General features: G+C 40.8%; 1 protein-coding gene across 5 annotated transcripts in view; it reads left to right on the top strand.

Annotated features, from left to right (window-relative positions):
* MYO16 (myosin XVI) overlaps positions 1-25611 on the top strand; it is a 411384-nt gene that overhangs the window by 89426 nt on the left and 296347 nt on the right. For all 5 annotated transcript variants that reach the window (XM_075424696.1, XM_075424706.1, XM_075424665.1 and 2 more), the window contains one exon: positions 12310-12573. In XM_075424696.1, the coding sequence (XP_075280811.1) occupies positions 12348-12573 (226 nt within the window). In that variant the 5' untranslated portion in view covers positions 12310-12347. The remainder of the gene's footprint in view (positions 1-12309; positions 12574-25611) is intronic.

Below are 25611 nucleotides of genomic sequence, written 5' to 3' on the forward strand. Positions count from 1 at the left end.
TGTTAGCTCCACTGTACTGTAAAGTAGTTTTCCATCTGCTTTTACTTTGCAGTGGTCTCTGTAAATTATTAGATTGCGTGTAGAACCACAGTCCTCTTGGCACAGGATTTCTTTTCCTGTGTGCTTGCCAGCCCTTATGGTTAGTACTGTGAACCACAGTTTCCCTTTTGACTATCTGTGATGTGTGATACTGAATATCCTCTTTGTCTTGATCCACATATACCTTTTTTCTTTTTTTCTTTTTTTTTTTTTTTTTTACTAAATTTGCTGCATGCAGGCTTTCGGAAATTTTGATTTATGTGTTTTTCTCCTGTGTTTTCTTTAATTCTTATGTACTGTATGGCCTCTTGATCACTGGCATATTTGCAGCCTAAAGAGTGACAGCTGAGAATGTCTGTGGTGAAAGAACTGCCCCAGGTTTTGAAACAATCCGATTTTTTGTTTCCTTGTTCAGAAGTTAATTTACGGTAAAACAGTTGGTTGTTTCTGCTGCTGTTCAGCTTTCTCAGTACCTTTGAGGTGTAGCAACTGTGATTTTTGGCTTCCTCTCACTGTGCACCTATGTGTTAATTCACCCTTCAAAGTTACAGATTTACAAGTATCAGCAACAGTTTTAGTGTTTTTTATCACTTATTGTGATCTGACTGTCCTTGCTCTGTGTTAACAAGCCCTTTATATTATCCTGTGATGGCAGGCAGAATTTTCCAGTGCATCTGTTCCTAGATGCACGTCCTCCCCTCTTCTCTGTCCTATATCTAAAAGTGTGGACTGGAGACGAATGTATTATTGCATCTCCATTTACTGCACTGTAAGGAAATAACTCTTATCTTCACAGCTTAGATGCAACTTCATAGGTTTTGCATTGCAGCCAAATAAAGACAGCCATGTCTGTGCAAGGACTAGAAGGAGATATTTTTTCCTAAAGGACTTCTCATCTCTTCCTTCTTATCTTCTTTATTGTCATTTGGCAAGCCAAGATCATCTTTGCTGTCATTGTGCCTTCTGATTTGGAGCTTCTTGAGTTTTGCTTGCTCTTGGAGTGATTTGTAGCAATTTAGATTATTATAATATAACCAAATATTCTGACGTTTTTTTTCTCAGAGGCTTTTTGACTGACAAGCCTTATTAAGTGCTTTATATTAATCTAAGAAATATACATTACTTCCTTCTGGAAATCTCAAATGATGAGTGACCTAAATTCATAGATCCAAAGGTGAACAAAAGATTGTAAAGGTTAGCTCAAACAGCCAATTTAGTTTTTCTTCTAACTTACATATATATAGATATATCTTAAAAAATGTGTTAGTGCAGTCAGTTTGAATCGGATGACTTGCTTTCTGATTAGTTTAGACTCTCTCTTCAGATCTTTACCTGGGCACTTTCTAATATTTTTTTTAAGAAATATTGTATTATCTGCTTTAGGAATAATACCGTTAATCTTTGGGAAACATATAAGCATTTTTTTTTATTTTCCTAAGGAAACAATGTCTGCGTCATTATGTTGTGTGTGTGTGTGTGTGTGTGTGCACTTTCAGTTTTTGTTCCCATCATAATCATAGAATCATAGTATCATGGAATAGTTTGGATTGGAAGGGACCTTGAAAGATCATCTAGTTCAACCCCCCTGCAAAGAACAGGGACATCTACCACTAGATCATGTTGCTCAGAGCCCTATCCAACTTGACCTTGAATGTTACCATGCGGCATCTACCAACTCTCTGGGCAACCTGTGCCAGTGTTTCACCATCCTCAGCGTAAAAAAATTCTTCCTTATATCCAGTCTAAATCTGCCCTCTTTTTAATTTAAAAACATTACCCCTTGTCCTGTTGCACTAAAAACTAAAAAATTTGTACCCATCTTTCTTGTAAGCCTCCTTTAGGTACTGGAAGGCTGCAGTAAGGTCTCTCTGGAGCCTTCTCTTCTCCAGGCTGAACAGCCCCAACTGTCCCAGCCTTTCCTTGTGGGAGAGGTTGTTCCAGCCCTTGGATCATTTTTGTGGCCTCCTCTGGACCCACTCCGCCACGTCCATGTCTTTCCTGTGCTGAGGACTCCAGAGCTGGATGCAGGACTCCAGGTGTGGTCTCATCAGAGGAGAGTAGAGGGGCAGAATCCCCTCCCTTTCCCTGCTGGCCACGCTTCTTTTGATGCAGCCCAGGATACTTGGGGTTGGAACTAGATGATCTTTAAGCTCCCTTCCAACCCTCACCGTTCTGTGGTTCTATGATATGGTTGGCTTTCTGGGCTGTGAGCGCACACTGCCATGTCATGTCCAGCTTTTCATCCCCCAGTAGCCCCAAGTCCTTCTCCGCAGGGCTGCTCTCAATCCCATTTCCAAACCTCTTACCCAGTTCCAAGAAAATCTTTCAAAGACCTGGTAATCCATGACACTATTCAAACAAGTGAGCAGTGTTTGGTACTACATTGCCTAGGAATATTGTACAACTATTTCATTATGGTTAGAAATTATAATGTTGCTTTTCTGCTACATGGGTATCAGGGTTAGCTTAATAACCACTGAATCTTTTGTCACAGAAGATAGCAAGTAGTCTCAAATATGTTGCAAGGGAATCTAAGCCTACTGCAAGTATGTTCCTTCTTCCTCGGGTGAAGTGCATGGCCATGCAGAATTGCTCTTTGCACCACTCGCCTTGCTGCAAGCAGAAAGATAAGGTGGCTAGACAGCATTCGTAGGAAAGGCTTCAAATTGTCTGTCTACGCTTCATAAAAAAGATAGAATCGTAGAATAATTGGAAAGGCGTTGGACCTCCAGTGGTCTACAGGCTTGTTATTTAGCTCACTGACTCAGTTTTGAACAGTTCCAACTAGCTCTCTCTATGGCAAAGGCTATGGACGGTATCTAGAGACCTCTTCCAATAGACAGCACAGATGAAACTCCCCTAGATAGTGTGCTCTATGCTGTATGGACAGTCATTATTTGGAGGTGCTACAATACAACCCTGAATCCAGCTTGAGGACAGACTTTCATCTGCTAAACACTCAATGATCTGGAATATTATATGAGAAGAGATGAATGGGTTAATGTGTTTTACTCGTGGCTGAGAGGATGCAGTCTTTTCAGATGGAAACTCCAGTGGTCCAGAGCAGACAACGGTGTTTTAGTTTGTTTTACAAAAGGTTCTGATGTTTGCAGGAGTAGGTACTTGAGGTATGCTGTGGTTTGTGGGAATCCAGACTGCACCTTTGTCTCATCCTCCACGGGAGTATAGTAGGATGACAGCAGTAGATATGGAGACAGCAGCCTTACCAAAAGAAACAGTACGAGCTTGAGCAGATCATGTCTGTTCATTTTGCTTGCATTCATGTAGTTTCTGAATGCGCTCCACAGATGAGGACCACTGCTCTGGGATATACACAGTTCCTCTCAGACCATTCAGACCTGTGAGTTCCCTGTGCTTCAAGACAGGAAAAAGAAAAAATTGAAGATACTGTTTTCTAAAAAACGGGAAGAACCCCTTACGTATGTATTTGAAGCCTGTGTTGCTCTGAAGGCCAACGCATGGGCAGGCAGTTTGGCTGCATTTGTTGAAGAGGCTGGCACACAGTTAATGACTTTTACCTTGAACATGAAATATCCATATGTTACAGACTGCTGTATGACATAAATCACAAATGACAATGCAGAGACCTCTGTTGTATTTGATTCGTTATTATTCAGGCTCTCTTCTATCACTATTAAGGCAAGATCCCAAACTGGTTGTTTCTCTGATTTAAATATAACGAATTTTGGGGGAATGCCGCTGTAATTTCACCGAATTGCTGAGAGATAGATAACAGAGTCTATTAGAAAGCCTGTAGAGTTGATTAGTAGTGTCTGATAAGTAACTTTTCCTTGTCAACAGGCTGGAAATTGATTGCAGTTCCTGCTTACCAGTCTAGTCACATCGAAAGGCTCTTGAAGAGCAGCATACAGGAGTAGGGTTTTGTGAGAGGATGGTTGCTTGCATGTGCTCAGGGTTGCTCTACAGCAAAGGCAGAGCTGGGCATTAAGCAGAAAATGAGGAAGCTTTGTATATCGGGTCAGTTAAGAGCCCTAACTTTGTAATTACACCCAAAAGCAGCTCTGTGGAGCCAAGAACAGAAGCAGCACATCAGTTACTTTACTGTGATGTAGTTTATTTTCAGAAGACTTGGCATTAATTGAATTTTTTACATTCTTTGCAAGGTAAATAGTTTACATTTATACTGCTCCCTCATGATTATGTGCTTCTGGGGTGGGAACCAAGGAAAAAGAATAAGCCCATCACTACAGTGAGCAGAGCACTGCTGACCTGATGAAAACGCTTTAGCCGTTAAAATCAGGCTGAGTGGTTTTGAGCACCACGCTTCAGTTACAGCTTAATAAATGTAATGGAGAGGCTGTTCAAATGGTAAGTAATTTTCCCTGTGCTGAACAAAGGATTTTCAAATCCAACTATTTTGATACTGACCTTAACAGTGCAATTTGAGATGGATTTAAACTAATCTAGCCCCTTCTGTGGTGAAGAAGTATTTTTTTTTTTTTAACTGGAAGATCAGTAGATGATATAGAAGAACTTTTGATTTCTGAAGAGGGCACCTCTAAAAATGCATGATCTGTGGTCCAGACACCATAATTTCAATTAGGTTATTATATTTGTATCACTGATTTCATACGGAATTCAGTTCAGCTGCATAAATATTAATAAATTATTATTTCTAATTGAATATAATAAATTTAAATAATATGCATTGTTAATAGTAGGAAATCATAAGGTTTGGTAAGGTCATTATTTATAACAGCAAAGTGCATTACTGAAAGGGTGAGTGCTCTAGTTTCTGGTCTGATTTCTGTTATCAAATGTGGGGTGTAAATTAATGCAGCTTTTTGAACGGGATGAAACTGCACTGATTTACACCATCCATGTATCTGGTTCTGTAAGTGCCAAAGCACTTGCTGCTCACCGCATGCTTTTCCCACATATCTTTGTTAGTCCTGTGAATATGTTTAGCTAGCCAGCTTTAAAGGTGTGATGCAATCATTATTTATTTATTTATTAAAAATTGGTGCTTTTTTGTTACTTAATGAATATTAATGTTCACTGAAGTTGTTGATATTTTCAAATATTTTATCTTTCTGAAATTCAGGACAATTTCAGGTATCTAAATTAAAATGTAGATGTTTAATTGTAATTATGAAGAGGGGCGGATACCATATCTTTAGCAAGAACAGACCAAGGTTGGAGCTGAAGTGTCAGAGGACCCAAGCTAAACACAGTCTATGTTTCAGAGGGGTTTTTTTTTCCTTTAAAAGGTGCTTAAAGAATATTGGTCAGGCAGCAGTCTCAAGTAGTTGTGTTCTTAGAATCTTAGACTGCCATTTTTCTGGGTAATTTAGGCCTTCTACATTTCGTTTCTATGCTGTAAAGACCATAGTCCTTCTGTCACCCAGAAGGTTCATTACTCATGTTTACATAAATAAAAGTATGCCTGTGTCTTAGTATTTGCAAATTTGTAGTTTTAAGCATTATGCACCATAATTCTGTGTCACCTTATTTGAGATGCTTGCTGCATTAAGCAATGTCAGCAGTGTGGTTGTGTGTGTGCCTTTAATGAAGAGATAAGATTTTGAACTTGCCACAGGTTGCAAAGCATTCTGTTCCCAGGGTTCAGAAGTACCTACTTCTGTGAATCACAACAGCAAATATTTGTCACATGAAAAGTCAAAATGTAATACATATGAGCACAGCGGCAAACTTTTTTGTAGTGCCTATGTGAACATGTATGTGGGCATTCAGGTTCACATTCTGGAAATGCCTCCTGACATGATCCAGATTAGACAAGAATATAATCACCCCCAGTCAATGTGAATTACCATCTGAGGTGCATGTTCTTAGGATGACTAGACTCCCAATTTAAATGCCAGAGCAAGTGAGTAAATTTAAGTGACATGAAGACGTAAGAGGTCCCTTCCAACCCCTAACATTCTGTGATTCTGTGAAATGGAAATATAAAGGAAATCTGTATCAATATGGTTTCTGAAAAGAGGTATGGCAAAAATGTTCCTACATACTGTAAAATTACTTGGACTCAAATAACCTGCAGGAGATGTAAGAAAATGCCTGTAGCAATCACATTCTTCCTCTCTGTTTACATCCTGTCACCCTTCCCAAGCTTTCCATGTTGTTCAGGAGCCAGTGCTTATAGTGCCAGAAAACATTCCTTCTCTCACCTTGACAGTGAGAACTGATGACAATTCAAAGCAAGCAGTTCCTCTTAGAAATCTCTTGTTTGTACAGGTAGGATCAAGCTTGTAATTTGTGTTTAATGCAATTGGCACTCTGTCCAATTGTGAGTAGATTGCTACAACTTTATGAACAGGCTGTTTTGTAGCAGTGATTCCTCTCTAGTGGTTCAGGGTGGACCCAGTCAGTGAAGCAGCTCTACACTAGCAAGCATCCTTGAAACATTTTTTTTTTCTGTTAGTTACAGTGGTAATGACTTCCTTTGTCCTGTGCTAGTTAGTAACCAATGTGATATAATCAAAGGAACTCTGGTTCTGATATTTCAGTGTTTCATAAAGGTTTTTATATTGTGTGGTTATAGAGAAGGTGCAGACCTTAAAACCAGATACATACTGACAATCATGTTTATTCTAGTCGTTTTGGTCTAGGGCATCACATTAAATAAATAAATAATACCCTGGTAAGATTTTTCAGTGTTTTAATGGAAACACTCCTGATGATTTAATCTAGTGCAATATACCAAGACAGTCACAGTGACCTTATCGAATCACTGTACATGACTGTAGCTTGTCATACATTGAGACAAGAACCACATGAAATAATCTTCAAAGATGATATATTATGTAATGAGTTATAAACTCTTATGCAAATAGATTCAGAAGGCAACCTTTCTGCCTACCCACAAACCTTTCCTCAGGTTACCACACTGCCTCCTGACTGCATACAAAAACCCAGCTCTGATTGAGATGTTTTCTGTATATCTTCTGCTATTTGAACGGGCCCCATACAGGGTTCTTGTACAAGCTCAGTGCAACAGTTTGTGCTGTTTTTTTCATATAAGGAAACGAAAAGGATGGACAGACCTGCTGCATGTTACCCTTTAGGAGTCTCTAATAGCTTCCCTTTCGAACCTGGCTGTACCCGAGTTGTCAGTCTCTAAGCAGTAACAGTTTACATCCGCCTAATAAAGTTGTGGATTTTAGCAGCTATTTTTTCCTGGAGGTTTTCTTCACAGCTGAAGCTGTTGCTGCTGTTGGCAGTGCTCAGTTAGGACAGAGTGGTTGGCATACTTTGAATGGTAGAGCTTAATCCTGAGGATTGAGCTGACAGAAACTTCGGGCATTTCGACAAGGGAAGTGCATGTTTTCATGTCTGAGAGAGACTAACCCTATGTGTTGGTACAGCCTGGGAACTGACTGACTTGAGCTGCAGCCCTGCTGAATAGGGTGCGGGGCTTACTGTGGACACAAAGTTGAAATGAAGCCAGCCCTGCACACTGGTTGTAAATAAGGCAAACCACATGGTGGGCTATATTAGGTGGAGTGTGGCCAGCAGACTGAGGGAAATTGTTGTCCGCTTCTGCTTGGGGCTAGTGAAGCTGCACCTGCAAGTATGTGTGTAGCCTGGGCCCTGCCAGTGTAAGATGGATGTTGAGGAAGTGGAGTGAGAACAGCCGAAGGCTACCAAGATAATGACAGAAATGACAAAGCTGGACTCTTCTCAGTAGTGGCAGTAGTAACAAGGGATAACGGCCACCAAAAATCCCAAGGCATTTTTGATAGAAGGCAGTGCAGCACTGGAACAAGTTACCCAGAGAACTTACAGAATGTGTTAATGCAGGTTTTCAGGACTCTGTTAGGCAAGACACAGTTACCTGATCTGATCATAGAATCATAAAATGGTTTAGATTTGAAGGGACCTTTAAAAGTCCTCTAGCCCAACCCCCTTACAATGAGCAGGGACATCTTCAACTAGATTGGGTTGCTCAGAGCCCCATCCAACCTGGCCTTGAATGTTTCTGGGGATGGGGCATCCACCACCTCTGTGGGCAACAGGCTCCAGAGTTTCACCACCCTCATTATAAAAAAATTCTTCCTTATATTTAGTCCAAATCTACCCTCTTTTAGTTTGAAACCATTACCCCTTGCCCTATCACAACAGGCCCTGCTGAAAAGCCTGCCCCATGTTTTTTATAAACCCCTTTTCAGTACTGGAAAGCTGCAATAAGGTCTCCTCAGAGCCTTGGCAAGACACAGTTACCTGATCTGATCATAGAATCATAAAATGGTTTAGATTTGAAGGGACCTTTAAAAGTCCTCTAGCCCAACCCCCTTACAATGAGCAGGGACATCTTCAACTAGATTGGGTTGCTCAGAGCCCCATCCAACCTGGCCTTGAATGTTTCTGGGGATGGGGCATCCACCACCTCTGTGGGCAACAGGCTCCAGAGTTTCACCACCCTCATTATAAAAAAATTCTTCCTTATATTTAGTCCAAATCTACCCTCTTTTAGTTTGAAACCATTACCCCTTGCCCTATCACAACAGGCCCTGCTGAAAAGCCTGCCCCATGTTTTTTATAAACCCCTTTTCAGTACTGGAAAGCTGCAATAAGGTCTCCTCAGAGCCTTTTCTTCTCCAGGCTGAACAGCCCCAATTCTCTCAGCCTTTCCTCATAGGTGCTCCAGCCCTCAGATCATCTTCGTGGCCTCTTCTGGACCCCGTGCTCAAAGTCTCACTAAGCAGTCCCCAGAATTTCCTCCAGAAGCTTGTCTATAACCCTCCTGGGTTTGAGTCCATCCCTCTCAGTGTTAGCCAGGAAGCTCTGCCTCTTGTGCCATCGGTGGTTCCCCATGTTCAGTAGGCCATCACAGTCAGAGTGGAGATCTGCCTGGTTCTAAAGCTGGGACTGCACATTGCATGCCTTGAAGATGAGCATCTGAAAGATTAAGTCAGAGAGTTTTCTTTGTTGGCATCTATACTATGTTGCTTAATCCAGGCTTAACCTAACGAGGCTGCTGACCTGCAGGTATAATATCCACAGTCACAACTGATCTTATCTGGGATATATCAGCTTCCAGATGTGCTGAGAGAAAAATCCCATCTGCAACTCATTAATTCTCAGCTGAGACCAGTGCCCAAGTGGAATGAGTCCTCTTCTCAGTCTGCCTGAATTGTTTGACTCTGGCCACCGCTGGAAACCACTATATGAGGCCAGTTCTGGCAGTCAAGCACTGTTCTTTGTGGGGCAAATAGACGGGCACTCATGCAGGCTGAAAGTCATCCCAGTGGAGATGGAGAGAACAGTAAGCCAGCCACATCCTTCCTGAGACTGGAGTATGGCTGTATGAGCTCATCTTTGCTGTGCTTGGTTTGGGCAAGACATTAAGCTAATCTGTTTGATTTCCCACCTGGGAGGAGCAGAGCACTGTAACAGCAGAAGTGTCTCACAGCTTGCACCAGTCTCAGCGAACACTACCAGTTCCTCCTAAGAGTAGTGGATACGCAGAAGCTAAACTGAGGAAAAGCAAAGATACCGTTAATCTGTTGTCAGCAAATAGTGCCAATTTACAGAAAACTAGAACAGCAGCAACAATTCTCAGCCTCAGTTGAGTTCTCCAGATACAGACAGCAACCCAGTTGTAGCCTGTCAGAGCCCAAGCGCATGGCTGCTCCTTCTTCCCTGCATAAAAGAGAAGGAAGGAACAGAGCAGAAGCAAAACCCCTGTGCAGCTGGACTCTCAGCTGCGTTGTCAACCCAGGTTTAACACAGCAAGCTGGTTTTCCCTCTGGGGCTGTGAGACTGGCTGGCAGGCACTGTACCCGGGTTTAGAAGTGTTAGGGAGTGAACTTGGTAGTCTTACAAGCCAAAAATGTTGTGTAGGCTTAAGGCATGGGCACTGAAATATTTTATGCAAAGCAGAACAATTCTAATAGGGCAGATTTGAAGGTTGCTCATTCCCCAGTCCTATCATGACAGAAAGGAGATGCAGTCGCGTACTGTCTCGGGCTGAGGATTGGTCTGAGTGCAGACCTTTGGTTTGACAGAGTGCTCTGAACGCTGGGATGGAAGCGGGGAATAAAGTTACATCTGCTGCAGCTTGACAGAGCTACCCTTTCGTTTCCTTGTCTTTTCCGACATGTGCTCAGAAATGAAACGTATGATTTGAGGTCAAATGGAAAATTTTGATTTATATAGAAAGAGCTGTTGGCTTTTGACATGCAAAAAGAAAGTGTTTGCATTTTGGCTTAATGCAAGCCAATACTTGTTTCCAATTTTTTAGTTTGACAACTCATTTTCTTTTAACTAGAGGAGTATACTAAGAAAGGAACAAAAAATTATAGAGGGACAGGGTTGCCTATGTTAAAATAAATTGACTGAACTTGACCTGTAGAATTGTATTCTATGTCTGCTTGTGTCATGCCTCAACAAGGCACTCTGGGCACTTTTTGCATAAATGTATGCTCCTCAATTTTAGGAAGCCTGGTTTGAGACGTTAGGTTCTGATCATGGTAAGTACATGTCATATATATTAGAATATATAATAAAATACAATATATAATATATAACGTAATATAACAAATATATAAAGTAATATAGTTTATAGAGTGATTGACATGCAGACCTAGGACTATCACTTTGGTGGTATTGTATTGTTGTATTATGATACATAATAGTTTATACAATACTATGCCTTTAAAGCAAAACAAAAAAATCTTCAAGAAAAGAGTACAGAATTCTTGAATTGGACACCCAAAATTAGTGATTTAAAAAGAGAATCATTGTCTTTCTGTTCTTCACTAGAGAATGTAGATAAGAATGCCCTTTTGTCCTTCTTTTTTGAATGAAAATAAATTAATATTTGTGAAGAATTTATGTGCTGTGATGATGTGAGCTTTGTCAGGAAATCATTAATTATTCCTTCAGAGCGGGGTTTGAATGGTATTCACTAGCTTAGACATATGGCAAGCAACAAGGAGAAAACAAATTGGTTATTTAGTCAGCACTACTCAGCTAATGCCCTGAATGAGGTAGGGATCTTTTGATGGTGTAATCACAGATTTAGCAAATGAGTAGACAAAAGTAGTCCTAATTAAAGTGTTACAGTAATGCTCAATTTTGGTATTTCTTAACTGCCCACGGTGACTTGAGTCTACATCCCCTTCAAGAGCTCTTCGGTCAAACTAAGGAGAAAAAACCTCTGTCATCTGGGCTGCTGACAGTCCTTAGAAATTATAAATTCGGGCATCTAGCTCCCCTATGAAGAAAATTTAAGCATGTGTACAAAGTAGAACATAAGAATCAGAAGTGACTGGGTGGTCTCCAGCCACCACATTAAATGATCTTAGGGTAGGTTAGTGTGTAGGTCGTTAATGTGGAAGATGTGGAGATGCAGCCAAGGACTTGGGCAATAAAATTATCTGACAATCCACTAGTCTCCTTTTGGAATAGAACTGTCCCCTGAAAAGCGTCTAGCAGCGAGTAGTGTCTTACAGTCTCCACTCTCAGTGGAAAAGAGAACATACTGGAAAAGAACATCATTGTTATTGCAATGTCAGTAAAAATAGCGGATTTAATGGTAACAACAAAAGAGGAATCTAATTTAAAGGTAATGCTATGTATATTAGGATTAACTGAATCAAAGACACATTTAAGATTGGTTTCCACACGAAGATTTCAGTATCTGACAGTTTCATTAGAAGAGTCAGTTTGGATGGCTCTGTACAATGCAAAAAAGAAAAAAATCATACACATAGTTAGGAATCTGAAATGACTTTGATGTTTTTCATAGATAGTTGCCTGAGTACCCACTGCATGCTAATGAACTCATTATGATTATAATATGATGATTTTTCTTACCAGTGAATAACAGGAATTTGCTAACCTAAAGCAAGATGAAAATGAGTAAAAAGGAAGCCTGGGCCTCAGACTGGCGTTTCTCTGCATAATTGTCTCTTGTTTGCAAGCGAATGTGAGCCACTTGAATGATATTGCATTATTTAGATATTTTTTCCATCTCACATTTGAACTTTTAGACTTCTTTCTATTCACGTTTGTTTACATGAACTGAGTTAGCTTTTAAAAAATGCATTAGTGATTTAACGGATTAAATTATGTGTTGTTTCCAAAAAGTAAATGATAATGATATATACTGTCTATAGTCAGCATTGGTCGAGCAGGAGGAGCCCACGTGATAGACTTACACATGGTTAGAAAGGATGACAAGAAAATTGGTGGAAGTTTCATGGCACATTTGAAAACACACTGTTGCATGATCTAAATGTGTTTGTCTTTAATTTCTTACAGGCTGTTTCCAGCTATGTAATGTTTTTCGGTCCCATGAGATGGAAATTGAGCAGTGCTTGCTGGAGTCCCTCCCTCTCGGCCAGCGGCAGCGGCTGGTGAAGCGGATGCGCTGTGACCAAATAAAGGCGTATTACGAACGAGAAAAAGCTTTCCAGAAACGGGAGGGCTACGTGAAAAAGCTGAAACATGGAAAGAATCATCGAATTCATTTTAATCTTGCTGATATGATACAGGATGCAATCAAACGTCATGATGATAAAGAAGGTACTTAGTAATGTTAAATTACTTTTGTCTTTTCTGTATAGCTAAAAGTTTCAGAGGAAAAGCTCCCTGTTCTGCTTACTTGTCTTTAGGAAAAATGCAATTTTACATGATAGTAATCATAAAGTGACTGTCCTAATAGAATATACAGGCATATATTGCATACAACTTATTATAACTTCTTAACTGAAATGCAGAAGGTGTAGAGAATAAACCTTCAGAAACATAATTAATTTAGTCTGAGTTTAATATATGTATAAACTAATATATTTGAAAACAGGTAAGGACTGTGGTCATTATTACGTGTGGCCTCTTATGTACCTACATGAGCCATAGAATTTAACACAAGTTACTTTGAAAATTAGTGTCTCATTTTTAGCCAAAATCTGGAGTAATGAATGCTGCTGTTAGTCACATGGGCCTGGCTAGAGCAACGAGATGGTGTTGACTCATAGTCACATGAGATAGTGAGTCATTTTTCTGTTTGCAGAATGGTATTTACCTTCCTTTGAAATACGTAACCACATTTTTGGGGCTCTGTTTTTAGTTTTCTGGCATTGTTTGAATCCCTGGTGCAGTTGGTAGTAATCTGAGGAATTTTTCAATTTACTACTCAAACGGGAACCAAACCTTGCGGTGAAGATCTCTCAAGTTTCAGCAGTCCCCAGAAATCTCCATACTGTTGTGTGGAAGAGTATAAGAAAAGAACTGATGCAATAGTTTTAGAAACCCCTTTGCAAACAGATTTTTGGCAGTTCTTTGTTATTGCATTAGCACCAAACTACCTGAATAAGGGAGGCTCTGAAATAGAGTCACATCACACAAATGAACTGGCAAGTTTCATGTAATTTTTTTCAGTGTGATTAGGTCTGGGTTTTTTACTCACTCTTGAATCTTCATTTTAATGAACATTTGCTCTAACTCTCATTGCTTATCACTGAGGTAAACTCCCACACATTTAGATCTATACAGGAACTGAAGCAAAGAGCTCTTCTCTTCACGTGAGTGCCCAAGGCATCATTTATAACCATGTTAAACATAAAATTCACAGCTTTTCATTCCACTCTCCTAGAGTGTAAAAGTACAGGGATCATAAGTGAAGATCATCTTCCTCCATGTTCCCATAGCTCCCAACTGTCTCTAAAAAACAAGCAGAATACTGGAGATGACTTTTGGCATTCTGTAAAAGTCAGATACTTGAGACTGTTTTTTATATTTATGCAGAAGAAATGTAGCTTGCTCGCTGGTGTGGTGATGGGGCATGAGCAGTCTTTTGCGTTACCCATACTTGGCCTTGAGCTGCATCTGAATCAGAACAGAAAGTTCAGCAACTGCTGAGACTGAATAGCATGAGCATAAAGGGAAGATACCTCAGGCAAGGGAAGGTAAGGTGGGGGAAAACCAGAGACTGTGTCCTGCACTTGAAACAGGTAAAATAGGTCCCCAGAAGCAAGGAGCTCAAGTAGCTGGCAGACAAACCCCAAAAGGACTAACAACATTATTCTGAATTTGATGCCTGTGGTCCTTTCACAGGACTATGAAAAAGTGTGACTGTTTTCTTTAAGCAGCTTGGGGATCTGCAAGTGCTTGTCTGTTGTGATTTTAGCCAAATGTTCCCAGAGCTTGTTCCCTTTGAGCTGAATAATGCTCTGCTAAGAAATGTTATCATGTGAGGCAAGAAAAACAAAAATAATGAAAAAAAAAAATGACGCTCATAGACATAATAGCTGCTTTTCTACTATTATTGCTGAGTGAAACATCCAACCTTGACTCTTCAGTGACTATAACTACATTAGGATTTCAGTTCAAACTGGACATATGCTTTTGCAATAAATATCATATCCATTTACTGTGTTTAGTCTTGCTTTATGAAGCATGCAAACTAGATTCCTTTCAGACAAAACTGAGCTGGAAGATGTGCTCTGGAAGCGCACCTAGTTCCTCCAAACAGCAGTGGGTTTTCAATCTGTAAGGCCAGGCTAGACAAAGATTGAAGTTATCCCACTGACACAGGTATAGCTGGGGAATTTGGGCTTTTGACACCACCTGTTTCTCTTGTCTATTTATTCTTATTTCAGTCAGTCATTCAACATTCATCATTCCTATTACTCATCACTATTTAGTAATGGGTATATAGAGCCAGTAAGCGAGTTGTGATGGGTCCTGATAATTGCATGGAGCATCCTCCACCTCACTGCAGTTTCACATCAATTTTATCCGTACAGCTGGAGTATGTACAGCTCTGGAGTGAAAAAGAAGATCTGAACCCTCCCCTTCACCGGGTCCTAAGGCAGAAATGACTGCAGCCTAAAGCTGCGGATGGGAATGAGCACACCTTCCCTGGCTCTTCACATGTCACACAATCTCTTCAGCGCCCCGCTTTTGATGAAGCGGCCTGGGGGTCTGAGAAGGAGGTTGTTATACTGGGTTAAGGAAACAGAGGTGGGAGACAGTTTTTAACAGCCTGTCAGCCTTCCTTTCTTACCGTAAATCTGTGTCTGGTCTCCAGGATCTGGCTTTTACTGCAGTGTGCTCAGTAATCAACAGCATTCACAAATACGCTCAGTTTGAATATAAGGAACCAGATACAGTAAGAAGTGTTTAAAAAATGCTCCTCTCTGGAAAAGCTGGGCATTGAGCAAGCATTTTTTAAAAAGTAGCTCAATGCAAGTAAGTAGCAGAGAATTACCTTAGCATGAATTACTAAATTAATGACTTAGATTAAAACCCTTTCTGCTATATGAAGATACCTTGTTATCGTGTGAAAAAGTGGGATTCAGACTGATCTGAATATTCTATATTTTGGAATAAATGCTGAAAGTAATTCAACAAATCTTAAAAAAATCGGTTTTCTTTACTAAACATTAATAATCGGCAGCAGGGTATTTTAATGCAGTTTGAATGTCTTTACTTTTCAGTGATAATTTAATTATCAAACTAGACATTTTGTTTACAATGAGATATTTAATAACAAGTGTAAAGGTGTGTTGCATCATATTCAGTACTCAAATGTCTCTAGTAGACTAAATTATATCAGGCGACACCTTTCTTTGTAGCAATTAATTTTGTGAGCTTGAAGTGCAATGGCTCTGAAGAAATTAATTCCACTCGAGGTATAATATAACTCAGATGGCTGTGAATATACCTGATTCTGCTGCTTAGGATGTACGGGCAGACTGTGGTGTCCAAGAAAAGGACTGTGTGAGCTGGATGCTTTAAATTAAATAACTGGGTACACATAGATGGAGACAGTTTTGTGGTGAGAATGTAAATGGTTTTGTACTGGTTCTGTGATCCTGTGATTCAAAGTGCTTCTAAGTCCTCAAGCTTCACAGCTTTCAGGGTGTGGGTTTTTTTGTGAAATGAAACTGAAAATCTCAAGGACAAAACTCTGGGATTCATAGAGTGTTATGCTTGGAAGAGGGTGTACAACAACAGAATTATGAAGGAGTAGACTCATCCACAGAAAATTGCAGCTAGGCCTATTCTCTTCAGAGTTTAGATGTATTTAGGAATTGTTTGCAAATCTTGGGCTCTGAAATGCTTTACCCACGACTGTGTGTTTCTTTCACTCTTTAAATTGAAGCACTACCAAAGTCAGTTTGGCTGTCTTGTCCTCCTCCGAGTCTGTTAAGCAAAATGCTGTTTGTTCATGAATCCTGGAGCAGTTTTACTTGGTTTGCGGTCTAGTTATAAACAGTTTATGTCAGTTACATACTGATTAAGTAGAAAATCTGGAAACATTTCATGGAGCTCATGGAAAAGCAATAAAACCAGGAGGAATTACAGAGAGTGGTTAAAAAGGAGGAGATGAAGACCTATGACAGTGATAAAGCAATCGTCACATATGAACAAGTTTGAACACAACTGGTAGTAATTTAGCAAGCTGGTAATAATTCAGCAAGAAACAACACCCATTCTATAGGTGTAAAAGACAGCTAAAGAGGGATGTTTTGCAATTCTATGAAGGGAATACAGAAAGCGTAGTATAAAAAGTGGAAAGAGGATGCAACAGTAGAATGGGCTAGGAGTAGCTTCCCAAGTGAAGTCCAGGGGCTCATTTCTTATGGAATATCATACAGACTGGACAGCACCTTTGGAAATGGTGAGTAGTAGTCTGGTTTGGGAGGTGAGATAAATTGCATAACATTAATACATATATATATATAAAAGGAGGAATTCATAATGTGGCTAGTGCAGAGACATTTCACACCTGAGTCTGATCGGAATTTCACTCTTAGACTTCATTGTCTTTGTTATTCATGAAGAATGCAATAGATCTTCTCCAAAATTACTATAGCAGCTGCTACTGGGCACAAAATGCATCTCTGATACTGCATGCTAATAGATGTGATCATTAGTTGTCATTAAACTTCATTTCAGAACGGACTTCCAGATATTTTTACCAGTGACCTGCTTTGTCTCAAGTTTAGAAATTAAATATATGCATATTGTATTTCTCACAAAGTTAAAACCTAATCAAATGTTGTATCTTTGTTCTGTTTGGAGGCATTTTAAAATTACTTTTCTTATTGCTCCTAACTGAAATTTGATCATTTGTCTGACCCAAGGAGATTGAAGGCAAATCTTCCTTGTCTTTCTCCCTGCAGCTTCCTGCAAGTTCTCTTTTTTAAATTAATATGCTATTTAGTGCTATTGGTGGGCCACATTCACGCACACTACTAACAATGAGCATTTTGAGAGATTTTGCAGCTGTCCTTCTCAGTGATGACATGTATAGAAGCAGAAGCTGGTGAGTAAGTGGGGACGCTGTTTTCTGACACCGGTTTTGTACGCCTCTGCCGCTGTCAGGGGAGGACCTGTAGTTCATTTGCCTTTAAATCTTGTATAGCTTTGTTCTGTGAGATCTTAAATCCCTATTAATAATGGTTTGTCCTGCTGACATCAGTCATATAGTTTTATTGCAAACTAGAAGATGTACCAGGCAGGCTTCTGCATCCCATTCATTCCCACTGTGAAACAGGTGTGCTTGCACCTACACTTAACATTAGCCTGGACTCAGATTTTCTTCTCTGATATGGCATATTCCAGTATTTGCTGAGGCTGCACATCAGCGTAGACCCATGTACAAGCAATTGGGAAATCAACTGACCAGTCAGGAAATAAACGGAGTGAATCTGAGGCCGAGATTCTGCTTCAAATACAAGGTACTCATGCTGAACGGATCTTTGGCCACTTAAAAATAAGGGATATGCGTCCTTCCTGAAGCAGTGGTGGAGTTACTGCCACCCACAGCAATGGGAAACAGTGGCTGCTTTGGAAGAAGTGATTTTTTGAGGGTGCACTGATAAACTTGCCATAATGAAAACAGTAGCTAAAAGTGAAGGTGGCAGTCCTGTATCCAATATCTAACAGAGGGGGAAACTAAAGCACTGGGTTTAGTTTCAGTCATCTTTTGGTATATTCTGTAACCCAGCCTTTCATACATCCTGCAACATGACCCAAAGCATAGATCTGTTAGAAATTCTGAATATGTAGTATCATTTGTTATGAAAACTCTAAGTTGTACTGTAGTCATGATGGATACTGTAAGGTCTGCTGTGCTGGCAGGGCATGGAAGGCCGGGGTAGGATGTGCAGAGAGCCATCAGCTCAGTCCTGAGACAAAAGAGGTACTCCTGTGGAAATCAGCATTTCAAAAGAGAAATGCAGATTCCCTAAACCTAATTAAATCCCATTTCATTCTTTTGATGGGCAACATGCTGATTCTGTGGCAGCATTGTGATTCTAAATAGCCGCAATACCAAAGTGGGTGAGTGTTAGCACTAATGCTACCCCAGTGTGGCCCTTTGCCTTTAGCAGTAGGATGGGTGGCTGGGGATGGCCTTACTCTCCCTTCTTTCAGCAGGGGATGCTCGGAAAAGGTGGTTTAAAAAACAGAAGATACCAATGCTCCACTTTTACTGTAGTGTCCACTGCCGGGGGAGGCCTCCCAGGACTGGGTCCTAGCCCCAGCAGATTGGCTGCAGAATAGCTGCTACGTGGAGGGGAGAAAACAGGGATCCCATCTCACTTTCCCCATCCGATGCCAGTATCTCTAGCTGCTTGAAAGATTAATGCTATTATGAGATTTGGTAATATGGTATATGGGAGGATTGGAGTAATCAATATAATGGGAGGTTTTAGTATTATTAGTTGTTTTTCATGAGCACTGTATAGTTACAATAGTAGGATAAATTTCAGTTACGGTAATTAATAGGGTGTGTAAGGAAGCATAAAGAGGGTACAGGTGGGGCTGTTGCTGGAGTGTAATTTGCATCCTAACAACTCTGGGTTATAAAAAGGGCCCAGGGGAAGGGAAAACAAAATCTGTTCAAAAGAAGAACGTGTCTTTAATTTGAGGTGGCATATGAGCTGACCATTAGGTTTCAGTAGTTAGGAGGATTTGACAAAGATGTTATAGTGACTGTTCCTATTCACAGACAAAACACAAAACTAATTTGAAATAGAAAACTGAGGCTGAAACTGAGCTGAAGTAAACCACGTTTTTTATTATTTCCTTGCATTGTTTCCAGATCTACTAAGTGAGGACTTCTTTTTCCATCTTATTACATTTCATCTTGCTTATGCTTTACTGTTGTATCTTTTTCCAGTACAAACAGCTTGGTTGGTTTCAGAGAAGTTGTTCTGGGAAACAGTGGGTTGCACTGCCTGTGTCTGGCAGACTTATCAGGGCAAACTTACTGATTCTCAGAGATCAGGTTTAAGAGTTCCCAGGAGTCTTTTTAAAAAGCGGGAAGAGCCAGGACATGGGCAGTAGTGGTGGGTTTGGGAACGTAAGGCCCCATTAGGTGAAGCCCATTGTCAGGTAGCAGGGAACTGAAGAAGGAGGCTGAAGAATGAAGACCACTGACAGCGTGTAGCATAGACTATTCATTGCAAACATTTTTATAATGAAGAAGGGTAGGAGTATATTCAGTTAACCTGTCTGCCCTTGGCATTTTGACTTTTAGCCTACCTTTTCAGAGGTTTGATGACACCTCAAACTGATTGGAGGCAGCTTTTCTGATTTTACCTGTTGTGTGTGCTGGGAGGAGTAGTTAGAAAGCAAGGCTCTGAGAATGGCAATGCCTTGTTTTTAAAATTCACCAAAGCCTAGGGTGAGGGTTACTTCTCTGTGTGTGGGTAGTTCAGAGGCATCTTTGCTACTGCACATGAGTGAAAGATAAAAGAATATGTATACTAAAGAGAGAGAATTGCAGTAACAGAACAGATTTACTGAAAGACAAAATAATAAATCACATTGTTATGCTTAATACTTAGGAAAGAGGTGAAAAATAGGTGTAGCATTATATCTGCCCAATTGGGTCTTTATCATTAAGCCAGAGTTTCCTTAAATTGGGCAAAAAAATAAAATCCATCTTGAGTTAAAAAAAGGTGGTTTTTGAAAAGAGAAGGACCTCTGTATGAAAGTTCAGATCAGTCTCCTATGCCATCCCAAATTAAGCTACTCCTGTTTACTGCCACCTTCAGAAATCTTCCTGCCTTGTTTCTTATGATTAATATTTAATAAGGGCTTCTTTCATTCTCTTTCCCTCCCAAAGGCACTTCAATTAGCATTTCTTTTGTATACTGTTTGTCTCAGCTACAGCCTTCTGAAGAGGCAGGGATAAAATTTTGATGTTATGAGAAATATTAAATCATAAGGTATTTTACTATATGTATAACCTTGTTATACATGTATTGCTCCAAAAGCATAAAGGCCAGAAATTTAAGCATGGTTGGTGAATCAGGATTACATTGTGCAATCTGAGTAGTTTTTCCCGGTTCTCTGTGCATTCTCGATTTTACACTGGCTTTTGGGAAGCCTGCTCATTTTCACCAGTAAACTCTGGATGTGTCATTCCACCCCAAGCAAGATAAAATGGCAAACAGTTATATTGTGTTTAGTATGCACACGTAACCTTCACAACAAAAGAAAGCCCCCAAAATAAAAAATGGAAATGTTGGGTCAAAACCAATATTAGTAGCAAATGACATCAATTACAACAATTAGTAATTTACTGCATAGTAAAGTGAAGAGGGACCAAAAAAAATCAATTTAAACTAATCTCAGTTTGAGGAACTGAAAACACAGCATAACCAAGAACATTCAAACAGAACTACAGGACAGTTAAAATGTATTTAAGGGATTGTATTTCCTTACCTTTACATGGCCGGTCTTTTTTAAGATTTAAAACACAAATAGATTTCTCAAATTTTACATTGCTTTGTTTCAGGATTGTGCTAGTATAATTTAATATATTTTAATTATAGATTACTATTTACTTTCACTCTAAACTTCTGCTAAACTTTTTTTTTTTCCACAGAGACAAAGCAGCACTTAGTGTGATTCACTATATATGTGATAACAGGGAGGTTTGCCCATACAGAATTATTTGATTTTACAGTTAGTTTCCTTTCAATCAGAGGAGAAATCTGTACCTTAGATGATAATCTAGAAGTGACTATTGGCAAATGTGGATTTGCTAGGAACTACTGTAGAAAAAATCACAATACATATGTATGATAATTTATACAATTTAATATTTATTGTCCAATTCTTGAGAGACATGAACACTAGACACTGAATAGTGAAGTCAAAAGACTATTCACAGCATATGAAATTAATGAAGTGCACAAAATTTTGCCCGGTCGGGGCTCTTCTAAAAAAAGAAAAGTGTGTAGTGTAAATGAATACAGCCACAAGCCAGATAAATACATGCATTCTGTGTAGGAAACTCGTACGTCTGTAAATTTAGAAGACACTAACACAGCTGACTTTCAGACATGCTGCTAGTGATTTAATCAGCTCTGTATATAGAAAAATGAAGCATCAATCCACTATCTTAATCCACCCATTGATGAAGAAACTGTTTCGAAGGCCCGGAAGGTAGAGGTGCATTTCAAGCCAGAGTAAGCCTTCAATCCTATAGATTCAGCATGGTTGTTAACCTTGTTTAGCTTCATGTGTGCTGAGTTCAGCAACATGGGGCATCTTTTTGTTATGACGCAGGGAAACATAATGCCTTTAGTTATTGGGTAGCAGATGTTGAGTAATTAAAGCAGCCCATTTCAAAAGCAATCATAAAATCACAGGGAGATGAAATTTGAATACATTTGAATTCCTGCAGGATTCCATATGTGCTTTTTGGGGTTATTTTGTCCATGTGTTACATTTTTAGTAATTTGGTAAAGCTGAGATGAGAACTGAATGTTCAACTATTTTTTTGTTGATATAAATACGTATGGTTCCTTATATGGAATCACAGAATGCTTTGGGTTGGAAGGGACCTTTAGAGGTCATCTAGCCCAAACCCCCCTGCAGCGAGCAAGGACATCTACTAGACCAGATTGCTCAGAGCCCCGTCCAACCTGGCCTTGAATGTTTCCAGGGATGAGGCCTCCACCACCCCTCTGGGCAACCTGTGACAGTGTTTCACCACCCTTATCATATCAAATTTCTTCCTTACATCTAGTCGAAATCTACCCTCCCTTAGTTCAAAGTCATTACTCCTTGTCCTACTGCAACAAGCCCTGCTGATAAGATTGTCCCCATCTTTCCTATAGGCCCCCTTCAGGTACTGGAAGGCTGCAATAAGGTCTCCCCGTAGCCTTCTCTTCTCCAGGCTGAACAAGCCCAACTCTCTCAGCCTGTCCTCATAGGAGAGGTGCTCCGGCCCTCAGATCATCTTTGTGGCCCTCCTCTGGACCTGCTCCAACAGCTCCATGTCCTTCTTGTGCTGCGGGCTCCAGAATTGGACGCAGGACTCCAGGTGGGGTCTCACCAGAGCACAGTAGAGGGGCAGAATCACCTCCCTCGACCTGCTGGCCACGCTTCTCTAGATGCAGCCCAGGATACGGTTGGCTTTCTGGGTTGTGAGTGCACATTGGTGGCTCATGTCCAGCTTTTCATCCCTCATTACCCCCAAGCCCTTCTCAGCAGGGCTGCTCTTAATCCCCACATCCCGCAGCCTGTATTGATAGTGGGGGTTGCCCTGACACAGATGCAGGACCTTGCATTTCGCCTTGTTGAACCTCATGAGGCTCACACAGGCCCACTTCTCAAGCCAGTCCAGGTCCTTCTGGATGGCATCCTGTCTTTCTGGTGTGTCAGCTGCACCACTCAGCTTGGTGTCATCTGCAGACTTGCTGAGGGTGCACTTGATCTCTCTGTCGAAATCATTGATGAAAAAGTTAAACAGCACTGGTCCCAGTACGGACCCCTAAGGGACACCATTTGTCACCGGCATCCATTTGGACATCCAGCCATTGACTACTACCCTCTGGCTGCAATCTTCCAACCAATTCCTTATCCATCGAACAGTGGCTGTGTCGAAGGCCTTACAGAAGTCCAGATAGATCACATCCATAGCTCTTCCCTCATCCACTGATTTAGTCATGCCATTGAAGAAAGCCTCTGAGTTGGTCAGGCAGGACTTGCCCTAGGTGAAGCCATGCTGACTGTCTCGAACCACCTCCCTGTCCTCCATGTGCCTTAGCATATCTTCTGGGAGGATCTGCTCCATGATCTTCCCAGGCACAGAGGTGAGGCTGACAGGTCCGTAGTTCCCAGGGTCCTCCTTCCTACCCTTTTTAAAAATGGACACAATATTTCCCTTCTTCCAGTCACCAGGGACTTTTCCTGACTGCCATGACATTTCAGACATGATGGAGAGTGGCTTGACAATGACATCAGCCAGTTCCCTCAGGACTCCGGGGTGCATCTCGTCAGATCCCATAGACTTATGTACATTCAGGCTCCTCAGGTGGTCCTGAACCTGGTCTTCCGTTACAGTGGGAAGGGCTTTGCCCCTCTGGTCCCCATCCTGCAGTCCATCAACTAGGGAGGGGCGAGGAGAGAGGTTGCCAGTGAAGACTGAAGCCAAAAAGTTGTTGAGTACCTTAGCCTTCTCCTCGGTCTGTTGATACGAGGTTGCTATTCCTATTCATCAGGGGGGTTACGCTTTCTTTAAAATTCCTTTTCTGGCTGACATATCTGCAGAAGCCCTTCTTGTTATTCTTAGTATTCCTTGCCAAGTTCAGCTGCAGCCGTGCCTTGGCCCTTCTGACCTCATCCCTGCACAACCGGGGAGCATCCCTGTACTCTTCCCAAGATACCTGTCCCTGCTTCCACTGCCTGTGCAGTCCTCTCTTGCCCTTCAGTTTGACCAGCAGGTCTCAACTCAGCCATGAAGGTCTCTTCCCTTCTTTGCCTGACTGCTTACACCTGGGGACTGAGAGCTTGTGCGCTCAATGGAAAGCATCCTTAAAGATCTGCCAGCTCTTTTGTGCCCCCCTGTCCCTGAGGACCATTTCCCAGGGGATCCTACTGACCAATTCCTTGAAGAGCTGGAAGTTGGCTTTCCTGAAATTTAGGGTCCTGACTATACTCCTCGCTTTTCCCATATGTGAACTCCACCAATGCGTGATCACTGTAGCCCAGGCTGCCTCCAGTCTTAATGTCACCGATGAGCTAACTTGCATTGGTGACATCAGGTCCAGTACAATATTTATTTAATTGGAAAAAGTAAAGCAGAAAATGGTGTCACATATCAAAGAAATGAAGGATGGGCTTGATGGTGTAGATTTTATCCGGCCCTTTTGTTCTCCAGTGGACTGCGTAACCGCAGGAGAGCCTCTTCTCCCTGCCTTCTTTTCTCTTAGCTCCGAAATCTCCCCGGGTTGTTTCAGCTGCAGTTTTTGTTTCTGCACATGCCCAGAACTACCTTGATTTGAAGAGCTGTCCTCTGCCTTTACCAAGTAGGGAACTGAAGACAAAGCATCCCCCCATTCACACAAATGTAATTCAGCTGTCTTTCCTGCAATCAAATTGAGTTATAGCATCCTCCTTTCCTCCACGAAACTCAGACTGGAGGTGTCACGCACACATTTCTGCTAGCCTACGGGTTGTGCCTGTGGGTTCCTCTGAGTGTTGTTTTCGGTCTGTGCGTTTCTCTCTCCCACTGCGTCTTCTCTCCCTGGCTCTCCCCAGCCCCACACCTCGAGTCCTTCGAGCAGCGTCCGCCAGCGCATGGCTTTCTCTTGGGATAGGGACCTGCAGTCCACCACTGAATCTAGGCAGTCTTGCTTATAGCATAATAAACTGCAGAAAGTTGACTGCATAGTAAAGTGTTGTACAAAAACCTTGATGTTGTCATCATCTCTGCTACTAACTGTGTTCTGAAAACAGGAGTATATACTACATACACTATTTGCAGTCCTGTTTCATGTGTTTATGCTCTGAGTAAATTAAGACTGAGATACGTGTTTGGATTTAGCAATTTCGATTTGATGGTTTTGGGTGTCTCCAAGTTCACCCTGAAGAATCTGATGATCACTTCTCTGAAAAGTATGCCTTTTTCATACTAACAAACAGAGTTTCTAGAAACCTAGCTTTTGGATTTTTCCTTGAATGACAGGTTTCTAAAATGTAGGTATTTAATTGCTTATTTATAGGTAGATAAGTATGTTCTTGAACCTTAACCCTATAAATACAATCAAAACCACGTTTCTTTAACTAGAAATCATGATTTTAAATGTTGCCTCAATTACAAGGTAAAACATAATATTTATGAGGAAACCCTTGTAAAAATGCACAAATTTTCCTAAGAATTTTATTTATTTACTTTTGAACACTTTTTCAAAATTCTCAATTTATTTTGGTGGAACATGATATAAAACTCTTCTTCAGTGGGACAGCTCAGTATGTAAATTATTCATTACTGCGTGATCAGGGTCTAATTCAAAAGGTTTTCACAAACTGAAATGTCAAGAAAAAGTATTCAGATGACCGTGACCCCTACACAAGAATCCAGCTTTTTAAGAGTATGATGTGGTCTGAACAGATAACCTTTGTAGACATATATATGTCCTTTTTTCGTTTTAAGCTTCTCAAGCTTATTTATACTTCCATGTTGGTGGTGTTCTCCGTAAGATCTTTCTTTCCATGTAATAATAAAAAAATTCCCATGTTAGTGTGCTCTGGCACCCAAAAGCGGCAAGAAACCTGAGGACTAGTCACTCACAAATTCTCTGTCAT

Source organism: Opisthocomus hoazin, chromosome 1 (assembly GCF_030867145.1).
Source record: "Opisthocomus hoazin isolate bOpiHoa1 chromosome 1, bOpiHoa1.hap1, whole genome shotgun sequence".
NCBI classification, from domain to species: domain Eukaryota; kingdom Metazoa; phylum Chordata; class Aves; order Opisthocomiformes; family Opisthocomidae; genus Opisthocomus; species Opisthocomus hoazin.